The following is a 14,232-nucleotide window of genomic DNA, read 5'->3' as shown; positions in this document are numbered from 1 at the left end:
TAAGAGCACAGTTCTGCTCAAAATATTGCAATGCACACAACATTATGGGTGACATACCAGAGTTCAAAAGAAGACAAATTGTTGGTGCACGTCTTGCTGGAGCATCTGTGACCAAGACAGCAAGTCTTTGTGATGTATCAAGAGCCACGGTATCCAGGGTAATGTCAGCATACCACCAAGTAGGACCAACCACATCCAACATCCTGATTGTATCCAAAAAACATAAAACCACGGCTGCCCATATCACGGCAGAATTCAATGTGGACCTTAACTCTCCTGTTTCCACCAGAACTGTCCGTCACCACAATAAATTATTGTGGTCTAAAACCAGGTGTTTCAGTTTCATTGTCCAACCCCTGTATATGCTAATGGCAGGTGCAAACAGGTTCTTTGCATCATGCTAAGTCTCCTACATGTGCAACACAGGCATCAAACTCTTGTCGAACAAGTGTGAAAGGGCAACGCTGCATAATGTACAGACCTGATTTTCCATACATTTTCTGGAGTTCATATTTGAAATTGCATTAGTGAGGTCAGGATAATAGATGATGACACTCAACTTCATCCCCAACTTCCCAACTCATCCTACCCAAGTTCTGGTTGGAGTTCCACCATTCTAGCCAGAGAACAAAGTTTCACTGCTCCACAGCTCAATACTTGCCTGGAGTCAGGGGTGCAACTACATCCTTTTTAAGGTGTATGCAAACATACTATCGACATATTATTTCTAGATGCAGAATATCAGTTATGTAATAAAAAACAGCGTTGGCAACCCCTGTTCTATAACTTATTAGTTTTATGATTCACCATCTACTTACTTACTTGTTATGATCTGTTATGTTGTAAATACAGCACCTGTCCTGCCGGTGCGTCACGATGGGGGAAAAAAACATGTCTGATTAGTGCTTGTTTTTGTTTTTTGATGTTTATTATCAGGGACGTTGGCTGGGTATGTAAAAATCCGGGGCTCAGCCCATTTAATTATATTAGTATATTAGATGATCAGTTGGATCCGGTGGAAAACATACAATGTTAGGGCAGAGACCAGGGTTAAGAAGCTCGAGGCAGTGTGGGGGGCGGGGGCTTCCCTACTAGCCCACCACGCTCCGTAAAACCAGCAAGCTGATTGGCTTTTTCTCCTGAAAGGCGGAACTTTATCCTTAAACTGGCTCCGTGATTCACGTCAAGAGATTTTCCATTCACAGCGGACAGCGGTCTGTCTCCTCACTAATAATACAGCTGAGCTGAGTGAAACGATTCTGGGCTACTGGAAGCTCAGGCCAGGCGACGCCCCTGTGTATTATCATACATGAACAAAAAGCGCCCCTCTAGTGCAGCGCCCTATTCATACGCTGCATACCCCCTTTTTTGCTCCACGGCCTGGAGTTTCACTACACAATTTTAAGCCAGATTTTCACCCAATTTTCGGTTGTGGAGAGTCTGTGCTAATTAGTTCCAGTCTGCAGACAGTTTAATTGAGCCTCACCCACAAGATTAAGCAAGAAAGTGCAGAAGGTTAAAAGCGTGTGAACTGTGCACTGTATCACTTCTCATCATGTGCTCATGGTTTGTGTTCATGTTTAAATCTCCTTGCAGAATGAAGAACAAGCTGTGGTACTTTGAGTTTGCCACCTCAGAGACCATTTCTGCTTCTTGCAAAAAACTCAAGGAGTGCCTCACCATCGAGGTGAGATTTATTTTCTGATTTAGAACTTTTTAAGTGACGGTCTGTAGGATTTGTGAATTCTTTGGTAAAGTTAATTTTCCTCTCTGGTAAAAGTGTGTAATTGTATGACTGCTTTTAATGGGTGTAAGAAAATATTAATACCAAATCATTTCACAATATTTTAATAAAGAGTTTTAAGAGTTTTATGTTATGTTGTGACAGGAAGCAGTATAGAGAGATGCAAACATAGTGATAAGCTATCTCAAGACATACTTAATACAGTGGTTCATTTAGTGTTGTGTTTAAACCCCGCCCACTAGAAAACAGTGCTGTGCTCTGCTGTTAGATCCCCCTATTCTGACTGAATACAAAGTTAAGTTTTCTTTTACTCAGATTTTATGAATGGTTGAGTATTTTCTAACGTTTTATTTAAACAAACGCAATATATTAAATCGTAACCCCTGTATAATGATACACATAGTATTGCATAGTATCAGGTTCTTGCCAATTCAAAGCCCTACTTTATACATAAATTGCTGTGTGAAATAAGTATATTAATTTGTTCATTATAGGAAATACTGTTTCAATGTAGAGAGTAATTACATCAATTTTAGAATGAATATATTGGACATTGCATGGATGTCATATCAATTAGAATATTTTTTCCTCTCCTCTCAGGAATACTACTGCTTTTAATTCTAAGAGACGGCTGCTGTAATTTTGATTCCTTTAAAATTAAAAGCGCCTGTAGGAAAGAAAAAGTGTTTAATGAAACGTTGGTCTTCATCACACTGTTCTCTCTGTTATGCAGTGTTGTGGTGTTCAGCTGGACCTCAGTAACCTCTCACTGGAGGGCATCGCTGTTCTGAACATTCCCAGCATGCACGGCGGCTCTAACCTGTGGGGCGAGGCCAAAAAGAGTGACCGTGGTGGCCAGGACCTGCCTGAGGTCATAGTCGATCCTGAAGAATTAAAAGTGAGCCCTCAAGGTAGGTTTCTACTGAGAACTGTGCCTCCATCACTCGTTCCACCACACGAGACCCTCAAATCAGTTCTCCTGTTTTCACTTCTAGCGAACAGTACCACACTGACCATCCGAATTGACTATGGCAAAAGTCATGGGACACGATACTAGTTCCCGATACTTTTATATTTATACTTTTATATACACAATACTTTTATATTTAGTATATATTTTTAAGTATTCTTAACATAGAAAAGTACATACTTTTAGCATTAAAATTAATGCATACTTAAATACATACTAAATGTAATATTTTGGAAGAACAAACGGCAACTTAAGTATATTTCAATTGTAATTAAGCTATCTTTAAATAAACTTAAAAGCCTTTGATTCTGCTTTTGAGTGCACCTTAATGATACTGAAAAAAAACCCTAAAGTGCACTTTAAGCAGTGTTTAACATCACTACATATATTTTCTGTCAACACAATGTATGATTTAAATTTAATGAAAATACAGAGAAAGTATATTTAAAGTGTATTTTCATAAAATGTATGGTACTGTTAATTTGAAAATATTTTTAATTCCCCTAAATATACTTCCTTTTCACAAGGGAACATTGCTGCACTGACCTGTGAGGTATATACTTTTGCATTAAATGTGGATGTAATTCCTGCCGCTTAAGTATCTTATCTGTTCATACGGTCAGTTTTAGCCAGATGTCGCCGGTCAGGATCATTACTAAAGCCGTCTCTGACTTATTTTCAACTATTGTTTATCTACATTTAGACCTGAGTGATAAGCGTCTGGAGGTGGTGGGGCTGGAAGGAGCCATGGAGATGGGTCAGATCTACACCGGCCTCAAGAGTGCTGTCCGACTGGCCAAAACATCACAGATTACCATCAGGTGAGCCACGCTCAGCACGCGTACACCCCCACTTGTTGCACACTACCAAGGATGCACCACAGCACACAAAACCAACTTTAACATAAAAAATAAACAGAATACAGAATAAAATAATATTGCTGTTCCTTGTTCCTGTAAATGAGCTACTTGTGCACTTTCACAGCGTGAACACAAAGGACATTTTCCTCTACTGAGAATTGCAGTGCTGCACCTTTAAAATAGCAATCCGCTAAAGTCAGAGCGCAACTGGCTCTTAACGGGAATTGCAAGTGACATGCAAATTGGTTTATTTGATGTTATGCCCAAAACACTCCCATAATTAATTAAGAGAATTAGTACATGCATTTTGCACATTTCGAGCTGTGCAAGGTGTACTTTTCCTGTTGTTATGATAGCAAAGACAACACCGACACAGCCTAAATTAAGCTGCACCGTGCTCGATTGACGGTTGGCCTGTAGATCACTAAAATAGGGCTCTAAATATTTAACCAGTTTTATCGATTAACAATCTCTGTGGATACACCGAAGGCATTGTTACTTTTAATAATGTTGGAGAAATCTGGGGAACAATATTTATATCTCTTTAACAAAACATTGCAATGTAATTTTTCCCCAGTATTGCACAGTCCTACTTTGTCACATTTTTTATTTTTAAGTTTGTACAGTAACTACAGTTCAAACGTACTTCGATCCACAGCAGTGTATTTTTTCTGTTTTATTATAAGTGTATTTTGTGGAATAACTGTTAATTGATTTTACTGGATTTAGAGTGAGTGTCTTTGATAATAAAGTGTCTGGCTGGTCTCTGGTTGGGACACGTTATTGTTTTATTTTTCAAAGTGAATCAGTTTTAAATGAAATGAGAGAGATGAGAGATGGGGCAGCAGTGATGTGTATCTCTAATGCTGTGACATGCTGAGGCATGTTCAGGGCTGTTCACACCCTGTGTACACTCATTTACCTTTATCCTCTCATCCGCATATACTTAACGGTCGTTTATTCACAGATAATAAAGAGAAATATTCATTACAATTCATTCAGTAGCACTTCTCTATTGTCATGGAGAGCAGATTGACCTGCTGTGTACATTCAAGACATTCCTACAACAAACCATTGATATGAATGCTGTAGTTATGTGAAAATTCCATGAATACTTTTGTCTCTAGCCATGTTTAAACATGTTATGGCCTTTTATGAAACATTGAGACACACAGCCAAAGAAATGCCTTTTAAATATCATGTGAAAATTTTAATTATTAAACATTTGTTTGCCACATCATTTGTTAAGTCTGGTTTGTCTTTTTAAACAATGATTAATTCTATTATAGGACGAAGAAGCCCCTGCCCATGCAGATTGATGGAGAGCCATGGATGCAGCCACCATGTACAGTAAGTGCTCATTATCATATATTTAAAAAAAACTACACAAATGGCTATAGTTGATGCATGTATCAGTCTGAAGGTTTTCAATTGAGTAGAAATGAAAAATGCTGTATTTTTTTAGACATTTTATGGTAATTTAGATATAAAACACAGCACTGACTGACTTTGGACTTGTTATAACACAGTGGATCAACACCAGCAGATGACATGTCTCTTCAAACCATCACTGATCATCAGTAAATTTTACATTTCATTTAGAAATCAAGGGATCAGAGTCTGGAGGAAGAGTGGAGAGACACACAGTCCAAACTGCTCGAGGTCTAGTGTGAAGTTTCCACCAATCAGTGATGGTTTGCAGAGACATATTGGTGTTGATCTGCTGGTGTTGATCCACTGTGTTTTATTATCAAGTCTACAGTCAGTGCAGTGTTTCCCTGGAAAAAAAAAATTACAGCACTTCATGCTTCTTCCCTCTGCTGCTGACAACTTTTATGCAGAAGCGGATTTCATTTTCCAGCAGGACTTGGCACACTGCCCACACTGCCAGTACCAATTGGTCTTCAATAATATTTACATTTTCTGAGAAATTGATGTTTGGGTTTTCATTAGCTTTAAGCCATAGAAAAATCAACAATAAAAGAAATAAACGCTTAAAATAGATCACTCTGTGTTTAATACATATTTATAGTACAGCTCTGGAAACAAAGAGACCACTTCAGTTTTTCTGATTTTGCTATTTATAGGTTTATGTTTGAGTAAAATGAACATTGTTGTTTTGTTCTATAAACTACAGACAACATTTCTCCCAAATTCCAAATAAAAATATTGTCATTTAGCTTATTTATTTGCAGAAAATGAGAAATGGCTGAAATAACAAAAAAGATGCAGAGCTTTCAGACCTCAAATAATGCAAAGAAAACAAGTTCATATTCATACAGTTTTAAGAGTTCAGAAATCAATATTTGGTGGAATAACCCTGGTTTTTAATCACAGTTTTCATGCATCTTGGCATGTTCTCCTCCACCAGTCTTACACACTGCTTTTGGATAACTTTATGCTGCTTTACTCCTGGTGCAAAAATTCAAGCAGTTCAGTTTGGTTTGATGGCTTGTGATCATTCATCTTCCTCTTGATTATATTCCAGAGATTTTCAATTTGGTAAAATAAAAAAGCTCATATTTTTTATGTGATCTCTTTTTTTTCCAGAGCTGTATATGAGTTTCACATTTTAAATTGAAAAAACTTTATAATATTCTCATTTTTTGAGATGCACTAGTAGTATGTGGGCATCCGAACTGGCTATGACCAACCAGGCTGGAAATATTCAGGCTTAATACGTCTTTTACTTTTAATGTTGATGCTGACTGTATTGATGCGCATGGTGTCTCATTCTTGAGGAGGAGAGGTGGACAGTGTGGGATGCAGAAGTGCTTCAGGAACAGATCTGCTGCTGCAGTGACTCACGAGATGTGTTCTTTTTTTTTTTATATCTTCTGCAGATTCACATCACGCATAAGAACCAAGCCAGCATGCTGATGGCTCCTCAGTCCAAATCCTCCGGCTTCTTCAACCTTAAGTAGTGCCTACGTCTGCCTCAGCAGCTCCGCGGGTCCCTGCGTCTGCGCGGTCCACATTTAGCAGCTTGCTTACACGGACGTTGAGACTGGTGCGTTCGCGCAGGCCGAAATGTGTGCATATTGGGAAGGAGCTCTCGTTTCAGCAGGAGTCGAGGAGGCTTCGCTTCATGAGATCTTTTGGAAAACTTTTTTTTTGCGTAATCTGAGGAGAACCGGTCCTTTTCAAGATGCCATACATTTATATACTCAGTGGTGCGTTGAGAATGCTGTGTTATTCTAGATTTACTTGAGCTCCCTCGTGCCATAACAGGATGTTTCGTCTGCGGTGAGGTTCTTCCTGTGCAGGCTGAGCCTAGTGTGACCTGGTCTGGGATAGGCTTATGTTTTATGGTGAATCCAGCAAAAAAAAAAAAAAAAGCCCCACTTTTTAGGCCTCAATTTGATCACCTCATCAAAAACTTCAGCGCATCCCTACTTTATTTTCATTCAATTTAAACAGACAGTTTACATTACAGTTTACAGTTTCATATATTGTGGTCTATAACGCCCCCTTCTGCTAGATATGCAGTGTTCCATTTACCTAGGAGCTAGGAATGACCTTGAATCGCAGGGAGCGATGTTTCATTTTTTTCAGTTCATTTTTCATTATTAATTCTAATATTTTTTATATATTTTAAAACATATCCCAAAAACAGTAAGCATAAGACTTAGGAGGGTTTACCAGTTTACCACAACTGGTTTAAAAAAGCTAAATTCCCCAGTGTTTTATCACAAATCCAACCAAAATACAGTACCGGTTAAAAGTTTTAGAACACCCCCATTTTTTCCCCTTTATCCTTGACAGGTCCAGTCAATAAACCGGACATGGTCCAAAAATCCAGTGTACAAAATTGTGCAGTAAACTGCCAGGGCTTTTACAGAAAATGAATTAATGTATTGTGAAAAAGTTTGTAAATATTAAAAACAACAACTGTAATATCATATTTTGTTTTAAAAAAGAGGGGTAATTTTTAGCTATCAATCATTGGTTAACAGCTTACAGCCGGTAAGTATCAATTATAATAAACTAAGCTTTATTGGAATTGGATTTAAAAAAATGTCACTTTACAAATCCTTTGTCTGTAGTAATGCAGCGCTGGAACAGATGGAGTTCTTCTGTTACTCTCTACTGCAGCATTCACACTTTCATCATAATAACTAGAAAAAGACACAGATAAAACACAGAGAACTCTGTAACTATTAAAAAGTAGAAGTCTTTTTTTTTTTAGAGAAATTACAGATGAAGCCAGAGAGCAATTGTAGTGTTTCCTACACCTTCAAAAGACTCTAGGAAACTGGAGAGAAAACTGCTACAGGAAGATGTCTGGCTGACCCACATGGAAAAAGCTTTAGCCTTTAGCTCAGATTAACATGATTAGAATGAGTCTCAGTTTCAGCAGTGAAGAGATGAATTAGAGGTCTGACAGGAACCAGGGAAGTGCAGTATTAAAGTCATTAATAAGATAAAGAGAAAATAAAAAAGCAGCATGTCTGGGTCGTACAGCACTGCAGCTACTGGACAACTAAACAATAGGGGTGTTCTAAAACTTTTGAAAAACTATTCCAGGTGACTCTCCCTAATTAAAACAAAGAGTGTGCAGATCTGTCCTCAAAGATAAATGTGCTACTTAGAAGAATCTAATTCCCCATGTGTTCCTTTATAGCTTTAATATGGTCTTTTATATAAAATTTACAATGTAAAAATTCATCATAAAAAGAAAGAAAACACGCTGAATGAGAAGAGGTGTGTCCAAACTTGTGACTGGTACTGTGCCATAAGCTGGGGTTACATGTTGGCTCAGTCTGCACATCGAGAAAATGCCACTTTTGTTTTCTGTAAGTCTAAAGCATTGACCTAAATGTTCTGTGGCTATAGCAAATACTAATACTCCTTAACAACAAGACTTAAACCGGCTGTTGGAGATCAGGTCAGAGCATCAGCAGGTCAGAGGGATCACTGGACCGTCGAGATGGTAAAAACACAGCCAGTAATTTATTTGATCTTATTTGTGTTTACACCTGAACTGTGTGGTGTAATACTGTATTTAGATATATGGACATATTGATCATTTTGCTTAATGTTAGCAAGACGTCTTTTTCAGACCACTGTAAAATAATGCCATTTTAGTACGTATTAACAGCTTGAATGTATGTATTAAAAGCTAACGATGAGTTCGGTCGTTTGTGTTCCTGCTTGCCGGTCTTGTTAGCTCTGTAGAACTTTGACCAATAAACACAATCGACTGTAGAAATCGAAGTAACCTCTTCTTGCGAAATTAGATTGTAATTAGTCATTTTTCGCTGTAGGCCTACATATCTTTTCAGTGTTGGTTATGGTTGCTAGTAGAGGTGTAACGGTACATAATATCACGGTTTGGATCTCAGGACTGATAAAACTTACCCAGGTTTATTTTAGAAATGCAAGAAAAAATATTTTTTCGGTTAAAAACTAGTAGAGAAAACAAATATTAAACACGTTTTTATATATTTTGCCACTTTTTACCTTTTAAAGTTAATTTATTAGGTTTAGTAATACAAAAACAGTGCAATCTCATAGAAAAAATCATTTAAATAAATAAATAAAAATGCATAAATGTATTTGATGTTGCTTTTCTAAGAAAGAAACAATCACAAAATATTTACAATAAAAATATGTTAATTAAACACTGAACATTTTTGTCATCCCAGCTGGTTTTAATTTAATCGCATAATCATAAACTGTATTATTTGGTATACATTTATTATTAAAATTGGTCTTTTGTTTGCCATTTTGGGCTGAATAATTTCCGTAGCCAAATATACAGTCCAATCCTTAGTGTGTTTTGTTTTATTTTAGGCCATGTATATAAGCCCCACTTCAATATGTCATTCAAAACTACATAACATACCACTACATAATTTACCATCAGTGTTATAGACCCCAAAATACAGCCCTGTGGTACTCCACAATACATGCTAAACCAATTGATTAATTAATGCAATTAATCTTTCACAGTGGTTTCTGCATTAAGGTTGTTAACTGAGGATAATTTAAACAGTTTGTGTTACAGATTACAGTTACATTTAGTGCCATGAATATACAGTAGCCTTGTTAGCATTGTTAGTGTTACCAGTTAATCACATTTATTATGCAGTATTTTCCACATCTAAACACCATTTGAATCATATCTCAGATTGGACAGTGCACGCAGTTAGACAGATTTTGGGTTGAAATCAGATGATAAAAGGCAGAATATCAATGAAATGCCTGTTTATTTTCAGTCATTTAATCTAAGGCTATGTTCACATTACCAGGTTGAAGTGACTTAAATCAGATTTTTTGCTCAATGTGGCTCAGATATGATTTGTTTCATGGCTGTGTGAACATGTCAGATTTAAGTCACTTTCATATGTGGTCCTAAATCGGATACATATCCGATCCATGGACATGGGACATGAATGTGAACGGTCAAATCATGTGGAATTCATGCAACTTTTTGCTTTTACGCATTAGCATAAGCGCTACGAGCTTCTCTCTCATACCTGCACTCTATCTCTTAGTGCAGCTGTGCAGCTATAGCTGTAAAAAAACAGCAAAAGCAAACCGCCTGGCCTTTTTTCACCTCCTCGACCTGAGCATAAACTTCAGACCAGCTGTTTACTGTTTCTCCACTCCAGCAAAAGATGCTCCACATATGAGCTGCTAACAAACGCATCCATTTCCCTTTATAAGGCTATGAGTCTCTCTTCTCTCAAATATGAGGTTTTTTTTTTTGTTTGTGAAGAAGGAGAGGTTTTTAGACACGTGTCAATGTGAGGCGCATGTGAGGAACATATTCGTTCACATTACACACAGACATAGCTCACTTTTTTCATGGTTCACATTTGTGAATGTGAACCATGAAGATCTGAGGAAAAAAAACAGATTTGAGGGGGGAGGGGGGCAAACAAGACTACAGTTACTAAAGCAGTACTCCTAAACTACTACAATTCCCACAATGCCATGCAAATCCCACATCTTACAGTTTGTTTATAATGATATGTAAAATTACTGTATGTACCTTATTAACAGTAACAGGTTTTGGTACGAATACAGGTACCGTTATACCTCTACTTGCTGGTCAGACACTCTGATGATAAACTGAGGTGCTACTAAGGGTTCTGAGAATATTAGAGAAGAAGTACTAGTTAAAAGTCGAATAGCTAGCAGTTTTAAGGTTCTTCCTGGAAGCTTTGCATCATTTAGGGATTCTTAATTAAACTTTAAATGTTACAAAGGTTCCTCAACCTTATATAAAATTATTTATCTACAGAAACATCCATTGTAACTTTGTGACTTTCAGGAAACCAAAAGTGATTCAAAGCACATTGTATTGTATAAAGAACCCTTAGGTACCTGTATGTTTAAGAGTGTATTGCCTCACTTTTTTCTCAAGCTTATGAAATGTATGTAGCTCCTGAGATTATAGAGGATCTTTCAGAGTTTGTTTGTGAAATGACTGAATAAATATAATTACAAAATGTTTAATTCATGTTCTGCTCATCATTCATAATTGTTTATTTCCAAGGCTTATGGACTGACTTTTCAGAACGATGACTGTAGAAAAAATACACAGCTCTGGAAAAAAAAAATCAAGAGACCATTTCAGTTTCTGAATCAGTTTCTCTGATTTTGCTATTTATAGGTTTATGTTTGAGTAAAATGAACATTGTTGTTTTATTCTATAAACTACAGACAAAAGTTCTCTCAAATTCCAGATAAAAATATTGTCATTTAGAGCATTTATAATGGAGTGAATTTTGTGCTAAAGGTTTTACATAAAAATAAATAATCTGCAATCATTTTTTTTTATTAAAAGGAAAATTGTATGTTGCAAAACATAAGAAAAAACATATATATCAAATATGTATATTTGAAATATACTTGGTTACTTTATTATCCTTTGCAGTTATTTTAAAATTATTTTAGTTTGGATTTTGCCAGTCTTTGCTTTTATGTTTCTGTTTTTGTAAAATTTCTGTTTTTTTTTTTATTTGTCTGTTAAAGACTTTTGCTTCTGGAATCTCTCGTTTGCTTCTGCTTCAGTTTTTTGCTTCTAAGAAAAAATGGAAACAAGACTCAAACTAACTTAACTGGTGACTTTTTGTGCTTATTTCGAGGTTAAATTACTTTAAGTAAAGTGGATGTTGTAAGTCTCTTTTTTAAAAATTAGAATTAGATCATTTCTCTTGCTAAGATTTTGTTTTTTTGCAGCGTGTCTGTACTTTCTAGGAAATCATGCTTTCTACTAGATTCTGGACCATTGCTGTGAGGATTTGACTGCATTTGTGACCAGAGCATCAGCATGGCCAGGATGTTGGATGATTACCAACAGCCCACCTGATCTGCCGAATCCACAATTCACCCCAAAAGTATGAAATGCAGCAGATAACAAAAGCAAGCAACCAAGAAATATATATCACTAACAAATATCACACACATTTCTTCCACTAGATGGCGCAAGGCATCTGCAGCCAGACTGCCTGTAAACTACTTTCTGTTCAGTTGAGTTCAGGGTGGATGTGGGTAGATCTGCCCAAAGCCACAGTGCTGCAGAACTGAAGTGCTCAGAAGTGCATGCTGCAACCAAACACCAGCCTGAGCTGGAGTAAGAAACCAACAACAACAGCTCATAAACCTCTTCTCTGGTACAATGTAGTTCATCTTTCCAGCATCTAAGAGCTTACAAATGTCTGAAGGTGCTTTTCAGGTTTTTTTTTGCACGAAACATGAAAAAAGACTTCATGGGTCAGGACTTTACTTGATATAACACAGTGGATCAACACCAGCAGATGACATGTTTTTCCAAACCATCACTGATTGGTGGAAACTTCACGCTAGACCTAAAGCAGTTTGGACTGTGTGTCTCTCCACTCTTCCTCCAGACTCTGCTCCCTTGATTTACAAATGAATTAAAAATTTTACTGTTGATCAGTGATGGTTTGGAGAGACATGTCATCTGCTGGTGTTGATCCACAGTGCAGTGTTTTCCCAAAAAATATTACGGCACTTTATGCTTCTTCCCCCAGCATGACAACTTTTAATGGAGATGCGGATTTCATTTTCCAGCAGGACTTGGCACACTGCCCACACTGCCAAAAGTACCAATTGGTCTTATATAATATTCTAATTTTCTGAGACACTGATTTTTGGGTATTCTTTGGCTGTAAGCCATAATCAATCATCAAGAATGACAGAAATAAATACTTAAAATAGATAATTCTGTGTGTAATACATCTATATGATATGAGTTTCACAGTTTGATCTGAATAACTGAAATAATTTTCAATGATGTTCAAATTTTTGAGATGTACCTGCATACGTTGTGAGGCGTTATCTTGTGAGTAAGGTTGAACAATGTGTATGCATGGTATTTAACATTTCTCACTCCACAGTGTTGTGTACCGGGAATGCACCATAGCCCGGAAGGCTAATATATGGCTAATATTAACACCCACAGTGGATAGTGCAGCACAGTAAGTAGTAATGATGGTGACCGGCAGTGTCTGGCTAGAATTGTCCATGTGAACAGACAAGCAACTCTGGTAGAAATCGCATTTCTCCACATTCAACACCCCCATATCCCACAAGGTAAGTGCAGCTCTCTTTAGCTTATATGGGACATAGCAAAAGTCATGGGACACACTACTAGTTCAAGTCCCATAACATTTAGCATGTGAGTGTATGTATTGGTAGTCCAAATGATTTGATTGGATGTGTCACAAACTTAATATGTGCCTTTGTATGACTTTGAATGACTTCAAAGGTCAAGAAGACAATGTTAATGTCATCAAGTGATGGAGGAGTGGGTTGAAGAGTGAAGATGATCAAATGTCATGATCAGATGGATAAAAAAGAAAGTAAGCAGATTAAAGAGCACTGAGAACTGGTGGGACTTGGGTGTTTGGAAATGTGTGTAGGGAAGATTCCAGCAGTGGTGGGCAGCAGCAGTGAGGGATGTGTGTGGTTGATGTAGTATAATGAGTGGGTAACACACAGGGGCCTTTCCTGTGCTAGACTGGGGTTTGAGTTCCTGGCTGGGTAAGAGCACCACACTATACATTGTGTACAACACCAAAGCATTGCTTTCTTTTACCGGTGTAACACGCTTTACATGTAATTTGCTCTGAAAAAATGTAACAATGTGCACCATCCAGGGTTCCTAGGGTCATGAAAAACCTGGAAAAGTCATGTTTTTTGAAAATAGCAATTCCCCAGGCCTGGTTAAGTTTTGGAAAAATAAAAATACCTAGAAAGTTTTGAAAAAGTCATGAAAATTTGGTCAACAAATCTATGTTTTCGTTTATTGATGCTCAAATACGTCAGCTCAGAGTTAATTCAGCAATTTAGCCCTACACAATGGAGCTCTCAGGATCTGACACACATTTTATTATTAAAGATTGTGTTTCAACATTTTTCTAAGATTAATTTTAGGCCTACTATAATCAAATTCGATTATAGTTTTAGTTGATTTTTGGTTTTATTGTCCATGTCTGCACTGGTGTTTTAAAAATCATGTGGTCATAAAAATTTGCCTTGAAGGCATGGAACAGTCATGAAAAATAACTGAAATATATTGGTTAAAATGTGTATGAACCCTGACCATCAAATGATTTTAAAAAGAAAAAGGTGGTTGGTGTGGTGCAATGGATAACAGTACTACCTGTCTGCCAGTGAGC

At 37.1% G+C, this 14,232-nt stretch overlaps 1 protein-coding gene across 2 annotated transcripts in view; it reads left to right on the top strand.

Annotated features, from left to right (window-relative positions):
• dgkaa (diacylglycerol kinase, alpha a) overlaps window positions 1–11,041 on the top strand; it is an 84,579-nt gene extending 73,538 nt beyond the window's left edge. For both annotated transcript variants that reach the window (XM_049462908.1, XM_022676828.2), the window contains 5 exons: window positions 1,597–1,687; window positions 2,478–2,655; window positions 3,418–3,535; window positions 4,864–4,924; window positions 6,418–11,041. In XM_049462908.1, the coding sequence (XP_049318865.1) occupies window positions 1,597–1,687; window positions 2,478–2,655; window positions 3,418–3,535; window positions 4,864–4,924; window positions 6,418–6,498 (529 nt within the window). In that variant the 3' untranslated portion in view covers window positions 6,499–11,041. The remainder of the gene's footprint in view (window positions 1–1,596; window positions 1,688–2,477; window positions 2,656–3,417; window positions 3,536–4,863; window positions 4,925–6,417) is intronic.
• Window positions 11,042–14,232: the final 3,191 nt, after the last annotated feature.

Source organism: Astyanax mexicanus, chromosome 13 (assembly GCF_023375975.1).
Source record: "Astyanax mexicanus isolate ESR-SI-001 chromosome 13, AstMex3_surface, whole genome shotgun sequence".
NCBI lineage: Eukaryota > Metazoa > Chordata > Actinopteri > Characiformes > Acestrorhamphidae > Astyanax > Astyanax mexicanus.
This window is presented reverse-complemented; position numbering and strand designations above follow the sequence as displayed.